The sequence below is a fragment of the Salvelinus namaycush genome, chromosome 35 (genome assembly GCF_016432855.1).
Source record: "Salvelinus namaycush isolate Seneca chromosome 35, SaNama_1.0, whole genome shotgun sequence".
Taxonomy (NCBI): Eukaryota; Metazoa; Chordata; class Actinopteri; order Salmoniformes; family Salmonidae; genus Salvelinus; species Salvelinus namaycush.
Window position 1 is genome coordinate 27,372,604 of NC_052341.1, and position 25,586 is coordinate 27,398,189.

The 25,586-nt window shown below is 41.8% G+C and overlaps 1 protein-coding gene across 1 annotated transcript in view; it reads right to left on the reverse strand.

Annotated features, from left to right (window-relative positions):
• prkg1b (protein kinase cGMP-dependent 1b) overlaps positions 1-25,586 on the reverse strand; it is a 141,874-nt gene that overhangs the window by 6,636 nt on the left and 109,652 nt on the right. The window contains exons 8-9 of the mRNA XM_038975015.1: positions 20,127-20,192; positions 10,927-11,001 (exon numbers count right to left, since the gene is read on the reverse strand). Coding sequence (XP_038830943.1) covers positions 10,927-11,001; positions 20,127-20,192 — 141 coding nt within the window. The remainder of the gene's footprint in view (positions 1-10,926; positions 11,002-20,126; positions 20,193-25,586) is intronic.

Sequence of the window (25,586 nt, forward strand, 5' to 3'; positions counted from 1 at the left end):
GGTAGAGATAACCTTCTAAAAATTCAATCCAAGGAAGATCAATCCAACACTGAAACAACTCTGCAGACAGTCAATGAATTAACTTTACAATACGTCCACTTAGACCACAAGGTAGGGAGAGACTAAAGCCTTGAATCCAGACTGCAGGACAGCGACTAAGGTGGGTGTCCGTGTCAAAACAAAAAGCCAAGTGTACTCGGCTCCAAGTACCAGTGACTACAAATACTGCCTGGCTGATCCCACTGGTATTAATAGCATTTGGACATTGCTTGAGGTTCACCCAGTTAACATAGCTCTCACACCCCTACGCCATACTGCCAAACTGAGACTCCATCATCTGCAAGGCCTTACACCTCACTTATAAACTTGGAATGCAGATCACACCTCCATATTAAAGAACCATTATAGGCAGGATTTGGTCCCTCACTGAGCTGAAGTGGAGAGTGTCATTTTACTGATTCCCTGATCAGTTTGAACCAACTTTGTTGTTAACTACAGTCATGAAGGATGGTCTTCAATTCAGCTAATTGGTGAATGAGTGAATATAATAATCCTGTATGGAAAATCTGACAGATAAGCAGGCCTGAAAATATCCTGTGAACCAGGCTATCAGGTTGTTTCCCAGACATCTGAGCTACTGAGTGATCCCCCAGAATCTGTGTTGGGACATGTAACTGAGTGTCTGCATCATCTGTCCCATATGCTGAGAATTATCGCCCATCTTCAATGTGAGTTTGAGGTGAACAAAACAGGAAGCACCCATGTCATTTTAGTAGTATGAACTCACAGCACACCCTCTTTATCACACTTTTTACCCCCACTGCATCACACTATGCTGGTGGGACGTAAGTCCCCAAAGACAGGGAGAGGGGAGTTGCTACTAGCCACGTCTGTTACAAACTTCATGTTATCCAAGGATATAGGTGTCACCTTAATGCTTTCTGGCAATGCGTAGAAACGGACACCAGCCAATCAGAGAGGACCATTATGGGGTGCTGTCAAGGAGCAAAGAACCGCATCGAGTAAGCTTTGACTGAGGCCAAAGTCACATTACCAAACGCACATCAGCTGATCGCTCATCGGACTTAAGTCTGGTGACCCACCGTTGAAGCCCTACGTATTATGACGAACCATAGGTTCAGGGTTTATAGGTCTACTCTCAACTGAGACTGTGTAGGCGGGTATAAAGACTTTACTAAACGCCACACAATAATTATAAACTTTTACAAGACCAAAGATCTAGTCAATGTCTATATAAATGCTCAACTCATGTAAATGGTATTTTTACAGTTCTAATGTGTCATATTCGTAATTGTTGAGTGTATAGCCTAGTGTATTTGTTTTCTGTTTCTATAGTAACGGCCTAAACACACATCTCCCCCATCCCCTCATTTGTGGCCCCCTGACTTGTCGTGGAGTCCATTTCACCAATCAACTCTCTCGAGGCCTTAAGAGGAAAAAGTTTACGGATGGGGTGTCACATGATGTAATTGGTGAGCTGCTGACAGAAGCTATGCTGAATGATGCCTCCAGTAGACCAGACTGTCAGAGGCCTCAGCGTTGTGGTGATTTTCCACTAGGTCGTTCTTCAATCCAGTCGTTTGTCCTAGGGTAGCCCATGACTCTGAGAAGCAGTTGGGACGTTTAGGTTAACAGTGACCTTCTCATGAAGCAGGACTGTGAATGTAAAAATCAGATCGAGTTCCAGACACTTAAACCATATGTATTTTGTTTCACAGCCCATATGAGGCATTAGTAGCCTACTGACTTAAGTCAAGTGACTTTCTTATGTAAGTGTACAAGCCTTTACACAACGCCATATAGCCTACAATGCTTGTAGGCATTGTAGGCTAGAAAAGATGTGTATTTAAACCACAACATTGCACCGTATGGATAATGAATACTATAGCTACACAATGTCCTGTTATGAGACACACTTATATAAAAATTTGGGTTGAAAAAAAATCCTTACTATCCAATCGAATTTCTCTCGGCTACGCCCCAGGCCCCTCAAAATACCAGAGCTGCTGCTGAAAAGCGTGCTCACGACAAAACAGTCACATTCCTCCATTCTGACATGACTACTTCCAATATCTGCACTATTGCTGCCGTGGCAGCTGTCAAAATATCTGCTAAGTCCCAACCTGGGGCTGAATGAGGCCGCTCACCTCAGGGGTCAATGCACAACTAAGACCGACCTATAGGGGTTTGACCCCCCCACCTGTTTCACAATACAGCCACCACAGGGGCAGAGATGACCAAAAATTATCCTGATAGAAGTGGGCTACCAGGTGTTAATGCACAATGCAGCAATTTGACACGATTATGTCCCCTTGACCTGAAGACCTGACAACTCAAGCCTAGGTCAGTTCAACTTGGTGTTATCCTTGTCTCATTGTGTTTCATTCATTTAGGCTACCTTGCATCTTATATTTTAAGAAGGCACATGTTCATCAATCGTGTATCCTTTGATGTTGGGAACTTCTGATGATTTTAAACTATTTAACTCGAACCATGTACTCGTAATTGTACCTTCAATTTAATTTGCCCTATTTTCTATTAAACTAATATTAAAGCTGCACTATGCAGAAATCGCTCCGCCATTCCCTGATTGCTAAAGTTCTAATCGTTTTAATTTCAGTTTATGTGACAAAACAAAGCACGAATAGTCTAGACTAGAGAATCATTGTACCATCTAAACCACTGAAATATATTTTCCTTACCAAAAAAGATTGTATTTTCAGCTGTTTGAAGCTGGTGTACAAAACCGAAAGTCAAAGACGCAAAAACGAAACTTAAGAACGGGAAGCATAGGAATAGCCCACATAGCAGATCTACCGCTTCTTAGACTTGCTTTCAAATGAGAATGACAGATCTATAGCTCATATTTCTATGTGAATTTGGTTGGGTCACCAAAAAGTTACATATTGCAGCTTTGCCACCATTAAATGACTACTCTACAGCTAATACAGCTCCATATCTGTGCAGTTCTGTTGTGATCGTGTAGCCGTAAATGTCATGGCCTTGGGATGCTTCTGGTTCCTGATTCCATTCTCAGAGCTAAGCACGAGGTCTAACAGTCAAACATAAATGCTTTACTACAGCGCTGACCTGCCATCAATCTCATCTTTGTTCCCTGCCAGTCATATGGCAGTAATGGCAACTGTTAATCTGTGGGAGAGCTCGCTTCACATAACTCATGTCCACAAGAACAGGGATAACATTCAAGTACGGTTGTCTTTTAGGTTGAACACGGTCAATGTAGGAGTAACTAAAACATAACATCTCGGACAAATAATGCATTGCACATTTTTTGTCTAATTGTTTTGCAATATAAATTCTGTTGATCCTCCAAAATGGGCCAAATGCTAACTTTTATGCAAAAGTCTGAGCTACACATAATATTCAGCCTAAGGAGAGGCCACATGACTCCACTATATCCATATAAAGTAGCCTATTCCTTATTTGGAAGTGCAGCATTTACAATATATGGTTTCCTGTCATTGTTCCAAAGCATAATTAACCTTGTGAATGCACTGGTACTATTCTTGAGCTGTCAAAGAGACACTGCCTAGGCTAGAACTAAAGGTCAAACACAAAAATAAACTCCTCTTGCCTAAGTGTCTCTCAATATAGTATTTCAGCAGTCAACAGGTCACAAACCCGTTTGATTTACCAATAACATTACAGATAATGTCAATGAGTTGATCAGGTATTAGAAATGATACTTTTTGAAGACAACTGTACCACTCTCTTAAAGAATGTGATTATAAAATAAGAAAACACAATGAAAAGTTTAATCTCCACAACAAAACAGGGAGACTGAAAGGAGTTTAAGAACTCTCTATCCTTGAGAAGTCAATCACACACAAGTAGAAACCACAAGGTCAAAGCTTCTGGACTAAATTTCTGTTACAAATGCAAATTGAAAATGACATCATCTCACGCAAATTTTCTGATACATGAAGCAATTCAAACATAATTGAAATTGCATGCAACATCCAATCCTGTCATACATTACATCATGGTTTTATAAATAATTTGTTTATCAAACCGGTTGGTAATTGTAACAGCATTGATATAGACAAAATACTGGATGTACAATTTATCTAGCTAGCCAAAACGTTGTCTATTTGCCTTTCTTCTTTTTTTTTTCTCAAGCTAGCTGGCTAGCGTTTGTTTCCCATGCTAGCAACGAGATAAGCTAGCTAGCTAGTGCAGTTCATGTTGGACAATTTCAGTTGAAACTGTACAGGGAAAGGTTTGGGTTCACTTATAAAATGCAATTTATTGACTGCCAGACCATGTACATAAACCATGACTAGAAATGACGTCTAGAATTGTTGATACATTTCCCATGTCTCGTCTGTCGCAGTTTTTATCAGCACTGACAGCTGTGTTGACATGACAACAGAATGATATGACGAGTCATGTCAACTTTTTTCTGCTCATTGATTGGACATTGCATTCAGTCAGTTGCAGGAAATAGGATAGATTTGTATCTCTTGCGGTCCAATACAACTAGGTTGCAGGCAATTATGTTAGGGTGACACGCGGAGCAACCCAGATGCAACTTTGTTTCAAGCAACATCAATTGCATCCAGATTGCTTTGTGTGACATCGGATTTTGAAAAAATGGTTCCAAAAGGGTTCTTCGGCTGTCCCCATAGGATAACCCTTTTTGGTTCCATGTATAACTCTTTTGGGGTCCATGTAAAACCCAAAAGGGTTCTACCTGCAACCAAAAAGGGTTCTTCAGATGGTTCTCCTACAGGGATAGCCAAACCTTTAAGGTTCTAGATGTAACCTTTTTTTCTAAGAGTGTGTTGCCACATATAGAGGCTGTTTATACCCCCTACTACCCCTCTACCACCGACTATCCACAGAAAAAAACATGTGTTTACAGGGACCTAGCTGAAACAGCTGCCCAGGAGTTCTCCCACCCTCTAACGTTTAGAAACATAGGCTCTGCTTCGCCAAGGTAGGCAGAAAAATAAGAAAGGAGTCCAGGGAGAAGGCACAGTAGCCTACAGCCAGGGAACATAGGGAACCCTAGGGGCACGGAGGAGGCAGGTAGTGGGGTAGGGGATACTAGCCTGAACCCAAGTCCTACAGCCCTCCCAGTCCCCCTTGTGGTGCAACCTTTGGTGTGAGAGACCCTTGGGGTGTAAGATACTGTACAGTTTCAGCCTCTGGGCACATTGTGTCCCCACGGTTGGGGATGCAGTCTTCCCTTTGCATAGAGTAAGCCCTTCTGGCTAAGGTCCGAGTCCGAGAGAGAGAGAGAGAAGGCCAGGGACATAGAGCCAGCTGTAGGATTAGGATCCTGATCTGCAGGCTGACTGATGGGATTGCTGGAGCTGAAGTAGTAGCGAGTGTATTACTCTACAAGGAACATCTGTCAACTAGCAGCTTGACATCAGTTTGTTGACATATTAATGTTTCTACTGTAGATGTCAATGTTACCAAGACAACATAATACATCATTGAGAACTGCGCTTATTTAACATGGGAAGCGCTTGCTACCACGATTGCAAACTCCAGACCCCAAAACGAGGAAATTAAAGATTTCCTCTCCTGTTGTTTCCTTCAGATAAGGCTTTATTTTTGACGTTTTTGTGTGCTCTTCATAAATCAGACAACCTAAAATAGAGTTTGTTTTCCCAGAAACAACACATTTTAACAACTAGGCCTACAGGTCTCTTAGTAACTAATGAACGTCATTAGACCCCATGGACACAAATAGAGTCTGGTCTCTATCCTTGAAAAGTCAATCATACACAAGTGGAAACCGCAAGGTCAACGCACACACCTTATTGTGAGTTCTGTATATTTCATTGACCCAACCGAACCGTGAATTACGTGCTCTCTATACTCCAGCCCATTGATATGCAAGAGGACTGATGAAGGCATGAGAGGCCTGTCTGTCTCTATAGTGAATACATTATGCATCAAGATGCACACAACAGTAAAAGTGACTGTTGTTACTATACCATGACAACAACAGTTGCTAGTGATAAGAGGAATCACAAAAGGATATTGAGGGGTAAGCACATTGATATATCTCCTTAGTTACTAGTCTATGGCCTGTTTCATTGTCAATGAAAATATATCTCAATTTAAGAGATGTCCATGTGTGACTGTGAACAGGCTTAGACAACAATGAAGCATTTCCTGTAATAAGGATCACTAACCATTAGAGGGGGCACTTGCAACATTTTCAAATGACAGTAGAAAGGCAATACAGAGAGTGCTTTAGCCTACAATACAAATGAATTGTACATTTAATAATGAATCCTGTTGCTATGTTATGCAGAAGATGGTAGAGGAATAAGGCATGTGATACAATACACTAGGATCTACAGGACACCCACATAACAGATTTAGCCAAATTAAATATGCTGTCTGACACACACACACACACACACACACACAGGCCATCACAGGCCACACACAGGGCATCACACATACAGATGTCGAATCTTAATTTGACCCCTTTCGTCACAGTAGAAAAATAATCCTGCAGAGGAGGATTTAAATATCTTTTTTGTTTTTTGAATCGCCACCAGGGGGCAGCTGGAAGCGGTGTTAGGGTACAATGCACACAGTACCTAACCTCAGCAAAAAAAAGAAACAAGACCCTGTCTCAAAGATAATTCGAGAAAAAAAACATAACTTCACAGATCTTCATTGCAAAGGGTTTAAACACTGTTTCCCATGCTTGTTCAACTAACCATAAACCAATGAACATGCACCTGAGGAATGGTCGTTAAGACACTAACAGCTATTAAGGTCAGAGCTAGGACACTAAAGAGGCATTTCTACTGACTCTGAAAAACACAGAAAGAGAGATGGCCAGGGTCCCCTTATGCATGAACGTGCCTTAGGCATGCTGCAAGGAGGCATGAGGACTGCAGATGTGGCCAGGGCAATAAATTGCAATGTCCGTACTGTGCAACGCCTAAGACAGCGCTACAGGGAGACAGGATGGACAGCTGATCGTCCTCGCAGTGGTAGACCACGTGTAACAACACCTGCACAGGATCGGTACATCCGAACATCACACCTGCGGGACAGGTACAGGATGGCAACAACAACTGCCCGAGTTACACCAGGAACGCACAATCCCTCCATCAGTGCTCAGACTGTCTGCAATAGGCTGAGAGAGGCTGGACTGAGGGCTTGTAGGCCTGTTGTAATAAGGCAGGTCCTCACCAGACATCACCGGCAGCAACGTCGCCTATGGGCACAAACCCATCATCGCTGGACCAGACAGGACTTGCAAAAAGTGTTCTTCACTGACGAGTCACGGTTTTGTCTCACCAGGGGTGATTGTCAGATTAGTGTTTATCGTCGAAAGAATGAGCGTTACACCGAGGCCTGTACTATGGAGCGGGATCGATAGGGAGGTGGAGGGTCCGTCATGGTCTGGGGCGGTGTGTCACAGCATCATCGGACTGAGCTTGTTGTCATTGCAGGCAATCTCAACGCTGTGCGTTACAGGGAAAACATCCTCCCCCCTCATGTGGTACCCTTCCTGCAGGCTCATCCTGACATGACCCTCCAGCATGACAATGCCACCAGCCATACTGCTCGTTCTGTGCGTGATTTCCTCCAAGACAGGAATGTCAGTGTTCTGCCATGGCCAGCAAAGAGCCCGGATCTCAATCTCATTAAGCACGTCTGGGACCTGTTGGATCGGAGGATTAGGGCACTTTTTTGGTTCCTACATGATTCCGTATATGTTATTTCATAGTTTTGATGTCGTCTCTATTATTCTATGTATGTAGAAAACAGTAAAAATAATGAAAAACCCTTGAATGAGTAGGTGTGTCCAAGCTTTTGACTGGTACTGTACTTCAACAGCAAAAACCAGACAGTGGAATATTTACAAACTCCATTATGCAAATAATATGTGACCCAATTTAGGAAACTAGGCGTTTGTCGCAAGTCATTTTCTTTTTATTAAAATGCATTTTTTGGGCAGAAATACCTTCTCAAACATTTGAACTTTCATGTGCCTTAATAGCAAACGTGTATGCCATCTGTAAATATGAATAAATTTGTTAAATTTCGAGCTTTGTTGGTTAAACCACAGAAAAAGTGAGCAACCTTCCCACTAGCCATGATTGGCTGAGATAATGAGTGGGCTGGACATGCCGAGGGAGGAGTTCAGATTGGTCTGCCATATAGAAGGCTTCTGTCTATTTGAGCTGGTCAGTCTGTGTTGGTAATCCTGATGAACGTGGCTTTAAAAAAAAAATTATTGTGTTGTGGAGCTGCATAAGTGTTGCTCTTCACTTTCTGGAGGATCAAGTTTTGAAATCAGAGGAATTAGAGTATGATAGCTAAAGAGATGGAGAAAACACCTGTCTCCAGATTACATCTTCAAACTAAGGGCAACCGTGGTATGGCATTCCTGACAGGGAGACGCATCCATCATGCATGATGATGTATACAGGTAATATAGTCTAGCATTAGCTAGCTACATTTTCTGATATTACACATTTTTAATTTTGACAGAAAGTGGTTTCATTTCAAGCTAAAGTGTACTATTAGCTAGCTAGCTAATGTTAGCTGGCTGGCTCCCTAACTGATGTTATTATTCGTTTCCCAGAGCCATTTGCTATTCTAGTTAGAGCCTAATGTTAGTTAGCTAACATTGAACCTGGTTGCTTAGTGGCATTGTTGGCACTTTGTTCATTGTTGTTTAGCTAGCTAACGTTAGCTGGCTGGCTTGTTATCTAACGTTACGTGACATGTGTGAACTTACACTTTGTTTACCTAGCTAACGTAAACTCACCCCATTCCGTACAAATGTGCGCAACCGCAACATTCAAACGAGGCTACAAAGAAAACGAATGGGACTGTAGCGACTGTGTTGACTTCAAAATCCGGGGTGTGAACTAGGTTTCTATTCAAGCGTTGATCGACATGGTAATGGATCTATAGTATTGGAGAAAAGTTGAAAAAACAGACCCTCTGTTATAGCTAGACGTGTCATGTCGTAACGTACAGCACGCATAAAGCAACTATTTCTGTCTTACAATCTCTCTCCACCAGGTGTAGCACTTCTCTCATCGTTTAAAAACAAGAAATGGACAGTGACGGGGGTAAGGGGGGATACCTAGTCATTTTTTTCGTCATCACTGCATGTGATCATCATTCTCAAAGCCGTTGTTTACTTCTAAGAGCACTTTAGCACCGCCCTAAAAACCCGATTCAAATTCGACACAAACCTTCAAATAGGTATGTAATGACACATTATATACTCTGTATAGTGTTTTATTTAAATTTTAGAGGCGATAAGGTGATAAGTTGGACAGATCGAGTGAAAAAAAATTTTTTCCCACACAACATCTCTCCTTCTCACTATCACGCATTTGTTTCGCTTCCCCACCCGTCATTTTTAAAAAGAGCCGACGGGGCTCATTGCCTTCTTGAATTATGCAGAAACGGGCAGCGTGGGGGTCATGTAATTGATTCTGTTGCAAAGGGGAGAAATTGTGCTTTACAATGGTATTGACATTACAGTTGATCTGGAAGTATTACGTTTTTGGGGCGCTAAAATAAGGTCAATTGTACGGACCAAGGCGATGTACAAAAGTGAGTGAGTTTACGTTAATGTTAGCTTGCTGGCTCGTTAGCTAACGTTACGTGACGTGCGTACAACACCCGTTGAATATGGCCGGTGTCAGTAAATGTCTGCAAAAAAGCGTAATGAAATTGTTGCCAGCAGAGCTGGTTAGGCTGTTTTCATGTTATCCAGAGGTAAACAAATCATCGGCCAGAGCGTCAAGTGTGCGCTCCAAGAGTGAAACGAGATGGGTGGGGTTAAAGCTTAAGAGGGTGTGAACGAAAAAGCGTAATGGGTGTAAACAAATAAGAGCTCTTCACTAGATACCAAATCATTCAAAGGCCATTTTCTCAAAAGTGAGTTTGTAAGTAGATTAACTTTCAAAGCAGAATTACTTTCCCATTGTTCCTCAAATGCAGTGTATGATATACCATTTTGTAGCTCTGAGTCTCTACCTTTTTCCAATGTAAAAAACACAATTAAAAATGTTGTTACATTAGACCGAATGTAGGTGGTGAGTCACATATGTGCTGGTACAAATATCAGTTTTCAAGATCAGTATGTATCCTTATCCTACTTACTAACCAGCTACGAGATGTTTAATTCCACAATTGTAAATATGTTCTAAGGTCAGTGAAATACAAACCAATGTGTATTTTCTAATTAAATATGTAAGCTGAAGAAGAACAACTAAAACTGAATTACTATTATCAGATAGATTCTTCACATTCCTCATATTCCCACCAATCAGCAAATCAAGAAAGCATTCTAAACCCCAGAGCTCAATAATTGTAGTGGGGACTAGGGTAGGATTCAATATGTAACAAAGCCATTGGGTTGGATAAAGTTTCTCTTTCCTGAAAGCCGGTGCAGCTGAGATCAAATGAGCAGATCAAATGAGACACAAATTAATTTTATGCATAGACTAGAACCTCATCAAGCAGAATATATCCACAACAATCAAGAAAAGAAAAAAACATGAAAAAAAAACAGGTTTCGCAATGGCTAGTGGTGTTCAGCGTTAATGAGGGGTGTAGTGTGTGTGGAGGAAAGCAGGGGTAGTTTGGTACTACTGTAATGAGGTGTGTTTGAAACATTTGTGTGTGTGTGTGTGTGTGTGTGTGTGTGTGTGTGTGTGTGTGTGTGTGTGTGCATTCATGTACTTGGAGAGTGGTGTAAGGAGTGTTTAGAGCATTTGAGGTGTGTGCACGCGTGCGTGCATGTGTGTGCACGACTATGTGTGTGATGCATGCATCAATGCAACGGAGTGATATAGTTCATAACAAAATTCAGGTATGAATTTGAGTTGTACAGTACTTTATAAAGAGTGTAAAGAGTGAGCTACTTACTTGGCTTTGGCCCCTGCATCTTCATAACCTTTGTTTGAGACATCCTCCAGGCCCCCAATCAAGTGTTTAAATGAGCTGAGAGAGATCACAGAGTAACACTAAATCATTAACTTGCTCAACACCTTGAACACCAGGTCACATATGCTGTTATTGTCACAGATCCCCATTGAGTTCAGTATTAGTAATGCACGGGACATAGGAGGGCAGTGAATCACCTAAAACATCTGTCACAAAAATCTGTCTAGGAAAAGTGCCGTGAGTAGAGTGCGTTGACATTAACATGATGATGTTGAGACAATGTTTAAGAATCAGTGAACATCATTCATCTTTGTGCTGTGAGACCAGTGCAAATCAAGAGCATTATGTTAGGGTGGCTTCCATTTCGGTTTCAAATGAATCACACCATATGTTCAGTTGAAAATGTAAAAGAAAAACTACTGAGAAGATACTGTTCTTGAATGGTGCTGTCCCTCCCCATCAACTAAAGTGTTGATTATAACCCATCTGAGAAAAGACTCACTCTACAGACTAGATTGTTATTATTATGAGACTATGCATAGAGTCTAAGATGGCGCTGCAATGGATAGCAGCCGTCTTACGGACTCCTGACCAATTCTGCTATTTTATGTCATTTTTTACCGCTGATCTTAACTTTTTTTGTACATAATGTCTCTGCCATAATTTCCTATGACCGAAAATAGCGTCTGGACATCAGAAAACTAACTTCGATATGGACGTCATTTTGTACTTCAACAAGTCGGCAGCTCTGGACTTTCTGCATACTCTGGGCCAGGCCCTAATCCCCAGGACACGGAAGAGGAAGCGGCAGCGAAAGAGATGCAGGCGAATCAGCATCCTGACCAGAGTACATTAGCGAGCAAATGGACTGCCATTTCCCTCTGCTCTATTGGCGAACATGCAATCCCTTGAGCAAATTGGATGAGCTCCATTTCTAGTCTATCCTATCAATCCAACCCGCCCAAAAAATCCAATGTTTCTCAGTCGTGGCTGAACAAGGACATACATCTTGCTGATATACATCTTTCTGTTTTTTCTATGCATTGCCAAGACCGGAACGGTAGACTCGGGTAAGACGAAGGGAGGAGGGGCATGTCTCTAATGTTAAGGAACTCTGAGTTTTTGCTCGCCTGAGTTAGAATACCTCATAAGCTGCAGACCATACTATTTACCAAGAGAGTTTTCATCTACATTTCTCGTAGCTGTCTATTTACCACCACAAACCGATGCTGGCACTTATACCTCCCTCAACAAGTTGTATAGGGCCATAAGAAAAGAAGAAAATAAACATTCAGAGGTGGCATTTATTTTTTGTATGAGTATGTCACCTGTGCAACTAGAAGCAACACACACAGAAATGCATAGAAAGCCCTCCCTCGCCCTTTCTTTGGCAAATCAGACCATAACTCTATCCTCCTGCTTCCTGCTTACAAGCAAAAACTCAAACTGGAAGTACAAGCTCAATACGGAAGTGGTCCGATGAAGCGGATGCTAAGCTACAGGACTGTTTCGGTCGCACAGACTGGAATATGTTCCGGGACTCATCCAATAACATTGAGGAGTTTACCACATCATTCACTGGCTTCAGTAGCCTTTTCCTGCAGTCAATGACCAAAAGTGCCCTCTTTGGCTTCATGGGTGGAATGTTAATATTTTTCATAATTTCATAATTTATAAAGATTTTATTTTTTTACGACAAAAATTTGGTGTTTCTATGTTAAACAGTTTTGTTATATTTCAATCTTCTGTGATGTATATAAAGTCTCTATTGAGATGCAAACTCAAAATGTTATACATTTTAACTCTATATCTGACATGGTACAGGTGTCTTACTTTTTTTAAGCCCATAACCATGTGTGTGAGGTGTATACTTTTGTTTCAAAGTAGATTTGTTAAGACTACCAATTACAGGCAGCATCCGCACGGAGCTAAAGGCTAGAGCTGCCTATTTGAAGGAGTGGGACACTAATCCGGACGCTCATAAGAAATCCCGCTATGACCTCTGACAAGCCATCAAACAGGCAAGGCATCAATACAGGACTAAGATCAAATCCTACTACGCCGGTTCTGATGCTCGATGGATGTGGCAGGGCTTGCAAACTATCACGGATTACAAAGGGAAGCCCAGCCGTGAGCTGCCCAGCCACGAGAGGCTACCAGACAAGCTAAATGCCTTCCACGCTCAATTTGAGGCAAGGAACATTGAACCATGCATGAGAGCACCAGCTGTTCCAGAAAACTGTGTGATTTCGCTCTCTGTAAACAGGTCAACATTCCCAAGGCTGCGGGGCCAGACGGAATACCAGGACGCGTACTCAGAGCATGCGCTGACCAACTGACAAGTGTCTTCAATTACATTTTCAATCTATCCCTGACATGGTCTGTAATACCAACTTGTTTCAAACAGACCACCAAAGTCCCTGTGCCCAAGATGACAGGTAACCTGCCTAAATTATTATCGCCCCGTAGCACTCACATCTCTAGCCATGAAATGCTTTGAAAGGTTGGTCATGGCTCACATCAATTGCATTATCGGATACCCTTGACCGACTCCAATTTGCTTACCACCCCAACAGATCCACAGATGACACAATCTCTATTGCACTCCACACTACCCTCACCCACCTGGACAAAAGGAATACCTATGTAAGAATGCTGTTCATTGACTACAGCTCAGCATTCAACACCATAGTCCCCTCCAAGCTCATCACCAAGCTCAGGACCATTGGAACTGAACAGCTCCCTATGCAACTGGACCTTGGACTTCCTGATGTTCCGCCCCCAGGCGGTGACGGTAGGCAACAACACATCCACCACACTGACCATCAATAGGGGGGCCCCTCAAGGGTTTGTGCTTAGTCCCCTCCTGTACTCCTGTACACATGAGTAAAAGTCAAAAATAATTTGGTTCTAAATATACATAAAAGTAAAAGTATGAATAATACAAAATTCCTTATATTAAGCAAAGCATTTATTGTTTTTAAAATGTACAGATAATCAGGGGCACACACTCAAACATCATGTACAAAAGATACATTTGTGTTTAGTGAGTCCGCCAGATCAGAGGCAGCAGGGATGACCACGTGTTTTCTTGATAAATCTGTGAATTGGACCATTTTCCTGTCCTGCTAAGCATTCAAAATATAGCGAGTACTTTTGGGTGTCAGGTAAAATGTATGGAGTAAAAAGTAGATTATTTTCTTTCGGAATGTAGTGACATAAAAGTAAAAGCTGTCAAAAATATAAATAGTAAAATAAAGTATAGATACCCCCAGTAACTACTTAAGTTGAAATGCTTTAAAATACTACTTAAGTACTTTACACCACTGTAGGTAGGTTAGAGACCTGGCATTGTGGTGCCAGGACAATAACCTGTCCCTCAACATCAACAAGACAAAAGAGCTGATTGTGGATTACAGGAAACGGAGGGGCGAGCACACCCCCATCCACATCGATGGGACTGTAGTGGAACGGGTCGACACCTGACCGCAAAGCATTAGAGAGGGTGGTGAGTATGGCCCAGTACATCATGGGGCCAACATCCCTGCCATCTAGGAACTCTATACCAGGCAGTGTCTGAGGAAGGCCCAAGACTGTTCTCTCTGCTACCGCACAGCAAGAGGTATCAGTGCACCAAGTCTGGAACCAATAAGACCCTGAAAAGCTCCTTCCCCCAAACCATAAGACTGCTAAACAAGCTAATCAAATGGCTAGCCGGACTACCTGAATTTACCCTTTTTTTTATTACTAACTCTCTTGCACTGACTCTATGCACACACACAGGACTCTACTCACACACTCATTCATGCTTAAACTGACACTTGTTTAAGTCATGTAATGTAATGTAGCAGTCAAAAGTTTGGATACACCTACTCATTCCAGGGTTTGTTTTTGTTAAACCATTTTTTACATTGAAGAATAATACTGGACACATCAAAACTACGAAATAACACATATGGAATCATGTAGTAACCAAAAAAGTGTTAAACAAATATTTGTATTCTTCAAAGTAGCCACCCTTTGCCTTGATGACAGCTTGGCATACTGTTGGCATTCTCTCAACCAGCTTCATGAGGTAGTCACCTGGAATGCATTTAAATTAACAGGTGTGCCCTCTTAAAAGTGGAATTTCTTTCCTTCTTAATGCGTTTGAGCCAAGTTTTGTTGTGACAAGGTAGGGGTGGTATACAGAAGATAGCCCTATTTGGTAAAAGACCAAGTCCATATTATGGCAAGAACAGCTCAAATAAGCAAAGAGAAACAGCAGTCCATCATTACTTTAAGACATGAAGGTCAGTCAATCCATAACATTTCAAGAACTTCAAGAAAGTTTCTTCAAGTCCAGTCGCAAAAACCATCAAGAGCTATGATGAAACTGGCTCTCATGAGGCCCGCCACAGGAAAGGAAGACCCGGAGTTACCTCTGCTGCAGAGGACAAGTTCATTAGAGTTACCAGCCTCAGAAATTGCAGCCCAAATAAATGTTCAAGTGACATACACATCTCAACATCAATTGTTCAGAGGAGACTACGTGAATCAGGCCTTCATGGTCAAATTGCTGCAAAGAAACCACTACTAAAGGACACCAATAAGAACAAGAGACTGAGTTGGGCAAAGAAACACAAGCAATGGACATTAGACTGGTGGAAATCTGTCCTTTGGTCTGATGAGTCCAAGTTTTTGATTTTTGGTAGGTGAACGGATGATCTCCGCATGTGTGGTTCCCACCATGAAGCATGATGGAGGAGGTGTGATGGTGCATTGCTGGTGACACTGTCTGTGATTTATTTAGAATTCAAGGCACACTTAACTAGCATGGCTACCACATCATTCTGCAGCGATACGCCATCCCATCTGGTTTGCCCTTAGTGGGACTATTATTTGTTTTTCAACAGAACAAAGACCCGAAGCACACCTCCAGGCTGTGTAAGGGCTATTTGACCAAGAAGGAGAGTGATGGAGTGCTGCATCAGATGACCTGGCCTCCACAATCACCCGACCTCAACCAAATTGAGATGGTTTTAGATGAGTTGGACCGCAGAGTGAAGGAAAAGCAGCCAGCAAGTGCTCCGCATACAGTATGTGGGAACTCCTTCAAGACTTTTGGAAAATTATTCTTCATGAAGCTGGTTGAGAGAATGCCAAGAGTGTGCAAAGCTTTCATCATCAAGGCAACACGTGGCTACTTTGAAGAATCTCAAATATAAAATATATTTGGATTTGTTTAACTCTTTTTTTGGTTACTACATGATTCCATATGTGTTATTTCATAGTTTTGATGTCTTCACTGTTTTTCTGCAATATAGATAGTAAAAATAGTAAAAATAAAGAAAAACTCTTGAATGAGAAGGTGTGTCCAAACTTTTGACTGGTACTGTACATACACCCACACACACAAATAACATGCGCACACATCCATACAGTATTGACGCCACACACACACACACACACACACACCTAAATTACCTTGAGCTCCTGCACATCAACTCGGTACTGGTACACCCTGTTATATTTCCTCAAAATCAATTAAAAAAAATCTAAAATTGTATTCGGTCACATGCTTGGTAAACAACAGGTGTGGACTAGCAGTGAATTGCTTACTTAAGGCCCTTCCCAACAATGCAGAGAGAAAGAAAATAGAGAATAATAGAAAAGTAAAATGCATAATAATAATGTGAGTAACGATAACTTGACTATATACACAGGGTACCAGTACCGGGTCCATGTGCAGGTGTACGAGGTCATTCAGATAGATATGTACATACAGTATAACTAGGAATAAAGTGACAGATAAGGGTCCGTGTGCAGGTGTACGAGGTCATTCAGATAGATATGTACATACAGTATAACTAGGAATAAAGTGACAGATAAGGGTCCGTGTGCAGGTGTACGAGGTCATTGAGATAGATATGTACATACAGTATAACTAGGAATAAAGTGACAGATAAGGGTCCATGTGCAGGTGTACGAGGTCATTGAGATAGATATGTACATACAGTATAACTAGGAATAAAGTGACAGATAAGGGTCCACATGCAGGTGTACGAGGTCATTGAGATAGATATGTACATACAGTATAACTAGGAATAAAGTGACAGATAAGGGTCCGTGTGCAGGTGTACGAGGTCATTGAGATAGATATGTACATACAGTATAACTAGGAATAAAGTGACAGATAAGGGTCCACATGCAGGTGTACGAGGTCATTGAGATAGATATGTACATAAAGTATAACTAGGAATAAAGTGACAGATAAGGGTCCGTGTGCAGGTGTACGAGGTCATTGAGATAGATATGTACATACGGTATAACTAGGAATAAAGTGACAGATAAGGGTCCGTGTGCAGGTGTATCAGGTCATTGAGATAGATATGTACATACAGTATAACTAGGAATAAAGTGACAGATAATAAACATTAGCAGTAGAATATGTGATGAGACAAAACAAGTTAGTACAAAAAGGGTCGATGCAGATAATCCAGTGCAGATAGTACTGGTTATTGTTATTCACTATGTATTTATTCCTCGTGTCACTACTTCCATTATTCTACTTTAAACACATTTTTTTTGCATTGTTGAAAAAGGGCCCATAAGTAAGCGTTTCACTGTCAGTCTACATCTGTTGTTTACGAAGCATGTGACAAATAATATATGGTGTGGTTGATTTTATTCTATGCAATCGAGAATTCATTTTGATGAAAGCATTTTGCTGAAAACTCTCACACTGATGAGATGCATGGGAGGAGAGCAGACGTGCTCGTCTTAGTTTGATTGAGGAAATGCATTAAAACAATCAACAGATCTGACTGTCCATACTAGATTGAATTGACGTTTCATTTCTGTTCTTTCCGAAATCAAGAATATATGTCTGCTGGCATGCTTTGAACATTCAAAAGGCAATCCTAAATGTACTGTCACGCACAAGATATGGTGGATGTTAGCTGTTCTGGATGATACTGTCAAGGTTAACAAGGCAGACATGTTGTCTGCAATCAAATTTATTTACCTGACAAGGTATGGTAAATCATTGTCTTTTTTAGATGCAATCTTCTATTGTCTATTTGAGTTTGTACATAAAACGTAAGCTCTAATAACACTATTTACTTACAATTTAGTATGGAGTTGGCAATTTTAAAGTAACGACACATTACTGTCAAAATGTGATAATAGAATACATTTAAACATGATAAAAATAGAAAGGACTGACAGGTAAACCCTGATATCATAGCTGAGACTTTCTCTTATCTCTTATAGAGGAAAAACAAGCTAAAGAAGTAGACATGTCTGGTTATATAAAAATAACCAGATTATGATGGAGCGTCCTCAAAATGGATCATTTTTCCCATTTAGCGTATTCAGGTTTTTGTCATTAAGGGTCCTTCTGTGCTCTTTTTAGCCATCTGTTTCAAAGCGCCTGAAACCATTAGAGGGGCTAAGAGGGGTCTGATTACCAACCTGCATTTCAGTGAGAGGGGGCAGGTTGGAGGAGTGGCCATTTAAATGTGACACATCGGAGCTCTGTCTGTGGAGTGTTGCTTCTGGGGCATTTTCTCCCAGCAGGCAACAACGCTGAAAAGCGTGTGTCTGGGCCCTCGGGCACTGAGAGGCAGCCTCGTGTTCCAGAACAGAATACTCACTCTCCCATGTGCCCCCGTAGACATCAGGAGTTATTTCTGAGGTTTATGAGTCTGCTCTCACCGGGGTTAGATTGAGGTGTCAGACTGGTACAGCTCTTTACAAGGATCTTTGATGAAATAGTTTTCAGAAAAAGTAATTACACAATCAACATTATGTATGGTAAGTGGTAGAGAATAACTGACGTCCAGTGAGGTTAGCCAAGAACTGTCACAACCTCCTGACAGTTGTGACCTCATTATGTGTCTAGACTGAAGGAATTTATTATCATTTCATGACTGCAAAAACATTAGATATCATCCAGGAAATATGACCATTAAGGCCAATGAAAGGGCATTTGAAGTGTGAACTGCGTTGCTCTAACTATAGAATTCACACCCACTTAAAGTTGCATTCTTAGTGTGCCTCTCCTATAAAAGCCCATATATAAGTTGTCCAATCGCACTGGATAAGGCCGACTTGCCATATAAATGTGTTTGATATTAGTAATGCAGAAGAGATAAAAAGTTTATAGCCTAGACTTATCGTAAAGTTTATAGACTACGCCAGATAGCTATACGTAGCAGCCAGAGCAAATCCAACTCCTAAACTACACTACTAACAACCGCCACTGTGAAGAGCCAGACAGAGCACAAAAAGTAGTCTCATCAAGCCTGATATACAGTATGTTCCTCTATTAGCACATCTGAGGAGACGGAATCAACTCAGTTGACTCTCCCTGACCACCGTGTCCGAGTGTAGGTTTGGTACCAGGTCTGCATCTCTATATAGTGCACTACCCTATGCGCACTGGTCAAAAGTAGCGCACTATATAGGGTATTTGCTATTTCAGACAACCTCCTGGAATCCCAATCCACAACAGTGATTATATCATTAAGTGCACGACAACGGCATGATGGCGGAGGGAGCGCAGCGTGGCAGCCAAAACAAGCCCTCTTTAACAGACTCGGCCATAAAGCTTTCAGGCGGCCAACACGGTCAAATGAATGGCGGATTTCCTGCAGAGAGCGAATAGAAAATGTTCCTCTCTTGCCTCCAGCTTTTGTGTGCTGCGTTTGCCTTTTTTTAGCCCTGCCTCTGGTTCTGACAGAGACACACAGAGACCCAGGCCCACACAGCGCTGATGAGGTCTATGGGGAGTAGAAGAGAACAGGCTGTCTACCATGCAGTGCACAGTGCTCCATCCCCAGTCCCGCTGTTTTACCATGCTGCTTGTCATTCAAAACAGGAACTCTTCTCTATGTTCTTTGTATGGCGTTATGTCATGATGTAGTTGTAAAAACTTTTGAAATGTGGGGAAGATATTTGTTTCGAGTTTTAGAATGAATTGCATAATACTGATGAGTGATGAATGATCTATTACCAATGATATGGATCAACACAGCAAACCTTTGTTAAAACATACCAATCCTATAATAGTCATGCTACTGTGATGTGGTTTATGCTCTGCACTACAATTGCTTTCATGGCAGTAAAGGGTTAATCAATTTACAACAAACTGCACACATTTAAAAGTAAACCTTTAGATGACACAGGGTACTACTCACTCTCTGTCAATGACCAGGCAGGTGACGGCATCAGCAGCAATGACATTAGCCGTCCTGATGTCCTCTCTGTGGGGACACAAATTGAAAACAAATCAGTCATACACATCCCCCAAAGACACTGATGTAGGACACTAACGTACGTTTAATATATACGCCATTTAGCAGACGCCTTTATCCACAGCAACCTACAGTCATGCATGCATACATATTACATACACTACGGTTCAAAAGTTTGGGGTCATTAAGAAATGTCCTTGTTTTTGAAAGAAAAGCAAATTTTTTGTCCATTAAAATAAGATCAAATTGATCAGAAATACAGTGTAGACATTTTTAATGTTGTAAATGACTATTGAAGCTGGAAACTGCTGATTTTTTTATGGAATATCTACATAGGCGTACAGAGGCCCATTATCAGCAACCATCACTCCTGTGTTCCCATGGCACGTTGTGTTAGCTAATCCAAGTTTATCATTTTAAAAGGCTAATTGATCATTAGAAAACACTTTTGCAATTATGTTAGTGCAGCTGAAAACTGTTGTGCTGATTAAAGAAGCAATAAAACTGTCTTTCTTTAGACTTGTTGAGCATCTGGATTTGTGGGTTCGATTACAGGCTCAAAATGGCCAGAAACATTTTGAAACTCGTCAATCTATTCTTATTCTGAGAAATTAAGGCTATTCCATGCGAGAAATTGCCAAGAAACTGAAGATCTCGTACAACGCTGTGTACTACTCCCTTCATAGAACAGAGCAAACTGGCTCTAACCAGAACAGAAAGAGGAGTGGGAGGCCCCATTGCACAATGTCACATTCTGATTTAATTAACTTTGTCATAACACAATCCTTCCTAACACAGTAACAAATCAAGAATAAGAGATGATAGTAACAATCATACTCTCTACAGCTGTCTACTTCATCATCAAATCCCCTTCACGGTAACCTGAAGAAGTTTCTTCCAAATCACCTGAATCTGCAAACGACTCTGAATCAGTGGTTTCCATAATGACCTGTGATCCATCTGTGAAAACGTCCACACACTCTCTCTCTCACTAACGCGCGGCATTAGTGGCTTTGTATTGACAAAGACAACAATGGGACCACTTCCCTAGACTATTAGATGAAGTTCCCATTAGTAGATTCATGTAATTTATATCACAGCAATGAATGGTGAATGTCCAGATGATTTCATCATGAAATAAAATAGCACAATAGTAGCCAATCACCTTGCTAGTAATGCCATACAGTATACTGCATCTCTATGTGTTACAGGCATCCCTGTAATTGACATGAATTCAATATGGTCATGTAACAGCAGTATCTACAATGCATTACGGAATAAACTCTCCTCCATGTGTCGTAGGTTACCCAGATACCCCATCTGATACCCCATCTGATACCCCATCTTCCATGAAATCAGCTGCCTGCCCTGAGCTGTCCAGTCCAGGCTGTCTCCGTGGGCCATGCCAGTGAGACCAGGTGTGTTTTTAGAGTAGAGGGGATGGGAATCATCTAATTTGACAGAACTATCTGGTGACAGGAGGAGAGAGTGTGAGGGGAGAGGGACGGGTAGATGAATACGAGAGGAAATCTATCCATCCAGCCCAACTATTACATTTGAGCCCCCTAATAGACAGACCAGGGAAAACAGCTGTGATTTCCCCCCTGCTGATGGATGAAGCAACAATTCCCTGGATATCACAAGAACACCATGCGGTTCTGAAGACGCAGGCTGAGGTGTCCATTTCACACGGATATGTCACTTACAGCAATACAGCATTAATCCCAGTTGTTACTATTGGAACACCCAACTAGCAGTATACCTTCATTTCAGTGTTTGGTTACACAGCTGATACGTGTAAGCAGATATCTCCCGTTGAGGGAGCAGGATGCCATTCTTCAAGCCAATTAGCACATATTATGGCAGGGAGATGGAAACATCTACGGCAGACTATAGACCTGCTATATCACCAGATATCTCCCAGTAAAATGAAAGGAGAGCTTTCTAGACATGCCACTCTTCAAACCAATTACCACATATCATGGCAGGAACAGGGAGAGATAAACATGGAAGGTAGCCACACTGGGACTGTTATCTCACCACATATACTGCTAGCAAAACATATCACCCATCAAATATTACATAACTACTATATGAGAGAAAGAGAGAGAGAGAGATAGAGAGAGAGAGAGAGACTTGAGCCAGGCACAGCCATGCTCCACAGCTCAGTTTGAGCATCAGTAGACCATGCCTCCACCAATGCCAATCACAACCAGTGAGAGAGCAGCTTGGAGGAAAGGTTATGGTTGTCAGTCTCAATGGAAACGTGTGCACAGTACAAAGACTAGGGGGGAAATATAATGCCGTAGGCATTTAACACCTCGGTTTATCACAACCCAGCCAAGAAAATCCATGTGTGGCTCTGTTGGTAGAGCATGGTGCTTGCAATGCCAGGGTTGTGGGTTCAATTCCCATGGGGGACTAGTGTGAAAATGTATGCAGTTGCTCTGGATAAGAGTGTCTGCTATATTACTGAAATGTAGATTAGGAGAGATGGCAGATTTCTGGGGGGGCTTTGTTAAGCAGCAGAGAGCTGCCTAACTCTGGTGACATTTACAGCTCGGCAGCTGAAAGGCTCTTATGATGAATCGAGCACTGCTTGGTGTACAACATCTTTGGGCAAAGTTCAGGCATGTATGCGTACCCATGTATGGCTGAGAGGGAGAAAGAAAGATGTTTGTGGGTGCGTGTGTCGCGAGTGAGCGAGAGTCCTGACATCTCCCTAATAGCCAATAATTAGCCTTAATGTGAGGGAACAAGGGGTTTTGTGTTGGGCAGATATGAAAGTGCACTTAGCATACAGCCTCCTCCACATCAAAGCCAGTAAGCCACTCACACCTTTTTAACCACAAGGACTATTGTGCAGTCCTGTCTGTAGTCAATTCTTCACGGCTCCATCATCTCCTCCCCGAAAACCATGCTAACAGGGCTAGCATGCAAATATCGCTTGGGTAAACAGCACACCAACTTTTTTAAAGCAGTGATTGATTTGCTTGATGTAGTAATGGACGTAGGAGAGGAAACTCCAGTGAGATACAACACATTTATTGTGTTTCCAATTATATTAACACAATTCAATGATGTATGAGTCTAGCAACAAAATAAATCTATCTTAACAGATCTATCAAAACAAATGCCTTTATGAGTTTCATTATTTTATTGTCTACATTATTCAGTAGAACAACATGAAACTGTTTACACCTTCAGGTCTTATCTTTATCACCCTTTAGTTGGACTTTTTATCATTCATGTTGAATTCATTACTTAGAAAACAACCGGAGCGTGCTAATTAGGACAAAGGAGAGGGGGACAGATCAAACAGAGCGAGAGGCAGATGAAGAACACACATTTGGAGATGTGGCGCATTTCAAAGTCTAACTAATACACCACCCGAGCTTGTTAAAGCCTAGCTCTTCATGGCTGTGGCTGCTACTCTGGTGAACATCAAAGCAGCGTATAACAAGATCTCTCTTCCTTTGTTTGCTGTGGAAAACAGAAGCAAGAATTTTAATGCTATTAACTCAGGAGAGGAAACTCCAGTGAGACGCAAGACATTTATTGCGTTTCCAATTATATGAACAATATTTCAATGATGTATGAGTCTAGGAACAAAACAATCTTAATAGATTTATAAAAACAAATGCCTGTATGAGATTCATTATTTTATTACCTACATTATTCAGTAGAACAATATGAAACTGTTACCCCTTCGGGTCTTATCTTTATCACCTATTAGTTTAACTTGTTTTTTTTCTTGGTGTTTTATTCATTACGAGGAACAAACTGCACACTGTTGTAAACGTTAGTCTGGCCCATTGACTGTATACCATTGATATACAGTACCACTGTACCACCACCATACGGTTTACAGTGCCTTCAGAAAGTATTCACACCCCTTGACTTTTTCCACATTTTGTTGTGTCACAGCTTGACTTTAAAATGGATTCAATTGTGATTTTGTGTCATTGGCCTATACACAATACCCCATAATGTCAAAGTGGAATTATGTTTATTTACAGATTGGCTGTGTACAGGTACAGTGATCGGTAAGCTGCTCTGACAGCTGATGCTTAAAGTTAGTGAGGGAGATATAGTTGGTGAACCAGGCAAGGCAGTCATTTGAGAAACCAAGGCCATTGAGTCTGCCGATAAGAATGCGGTGACTGACAGAGTCGAAAGCCTTGGCCAGGTCAATGAAGATGGCTGCACAGTACTGTCTTTTATCGATGGAGGTTATGATATCGTTTAGGACCTTGAGCGTGGCTGAGGTGCACCTATGACCAGCTCCGAAACCAGATTGCATAGTGGAGAAGGTACGGTGGGATTCTAAATGGTCGGTGATCTGTTTGTTAACTTGGCTTTCGAAGACCTTAGAAAGGCAGGGCAGGATGGATATAGGTCTATAACAGTTTGGGTCTAGAGTGTCTCCCCCTTTGAAGAGGGGGATGACCGCGGCAGCTTTCCAATCTTTGTGGATCTCAGACGATACGAAAGAGGGGTTGAACAGGCTAGTAATAGGGGTTGCAACAATTTCGCCTGATAATTTTAGAAAGAGAGGGTCCAGATTGTCTTGCCCAGCTGATTTGTAGGGATCCAGATATTGCAGCTCTTTCAGAACATCAGCTGTCTGGATTTGGGTGAAGGGGAAGGGGGGGGGGGGGGGGCTTGGGCAAGTTGCTGCAGTGGGTGTAGAGCTGTTGGCCAGGGTAAGGGTAGCCAGGTGGAAAGCAGACGTAGAAAAATGCTTTTTGAAAAGATCGATTATCATAGATTTATTGGTGGTGACAGTGTTAACTATCCTCAGTGCAGTGGGCAGCTGGGAGGAGGTGCTCTTACTCCATGGACTTTACAGTGTCCCAAAACTTTTTGGAATTAGTGCTACAGGATGCAAATTTCTGTTTGAAAAAGCTAGCCTTAGCTTTCCTAACTGACTGTGTATATTGGTTCCTGACTTCCCTGAAAAGTTGCATATCGCAGGGGCTATTCAATGCTAATGCAGAATGCCACAGGATGTTTTTGTCCTGGTCAAGGGCAGTCAAGTCTGGGGTGAACCAAGGGCTATATCTGTTCTTAGTTCTACATTTTTTGAATGGGGCTTGCTTATTTAAAATGGTGAGGAAAGCACTTTGAAAGAGCAACCAGGCATCCTCTACTGACAGGATGATGTCAATATCCTTCCAGGATACCCGGTCCAGGTCGATTAGAAAGGCCTGCTCCCTGAAGTGTTTTAGGGAGCGTTTGACAGTGATGAGGGGTGGTCGTTTGACCGCGGACCCATTACGGATGCAGGCAATGAGGCAGTGATCGCTGAGATCCTGGTTGAAGACAGCAGAGGTGCATTTGGAGGGCAAGTTGGCCAGGATGATATCTAAGAGGGGGGCCATGGTTACAGATTTAGGGTTG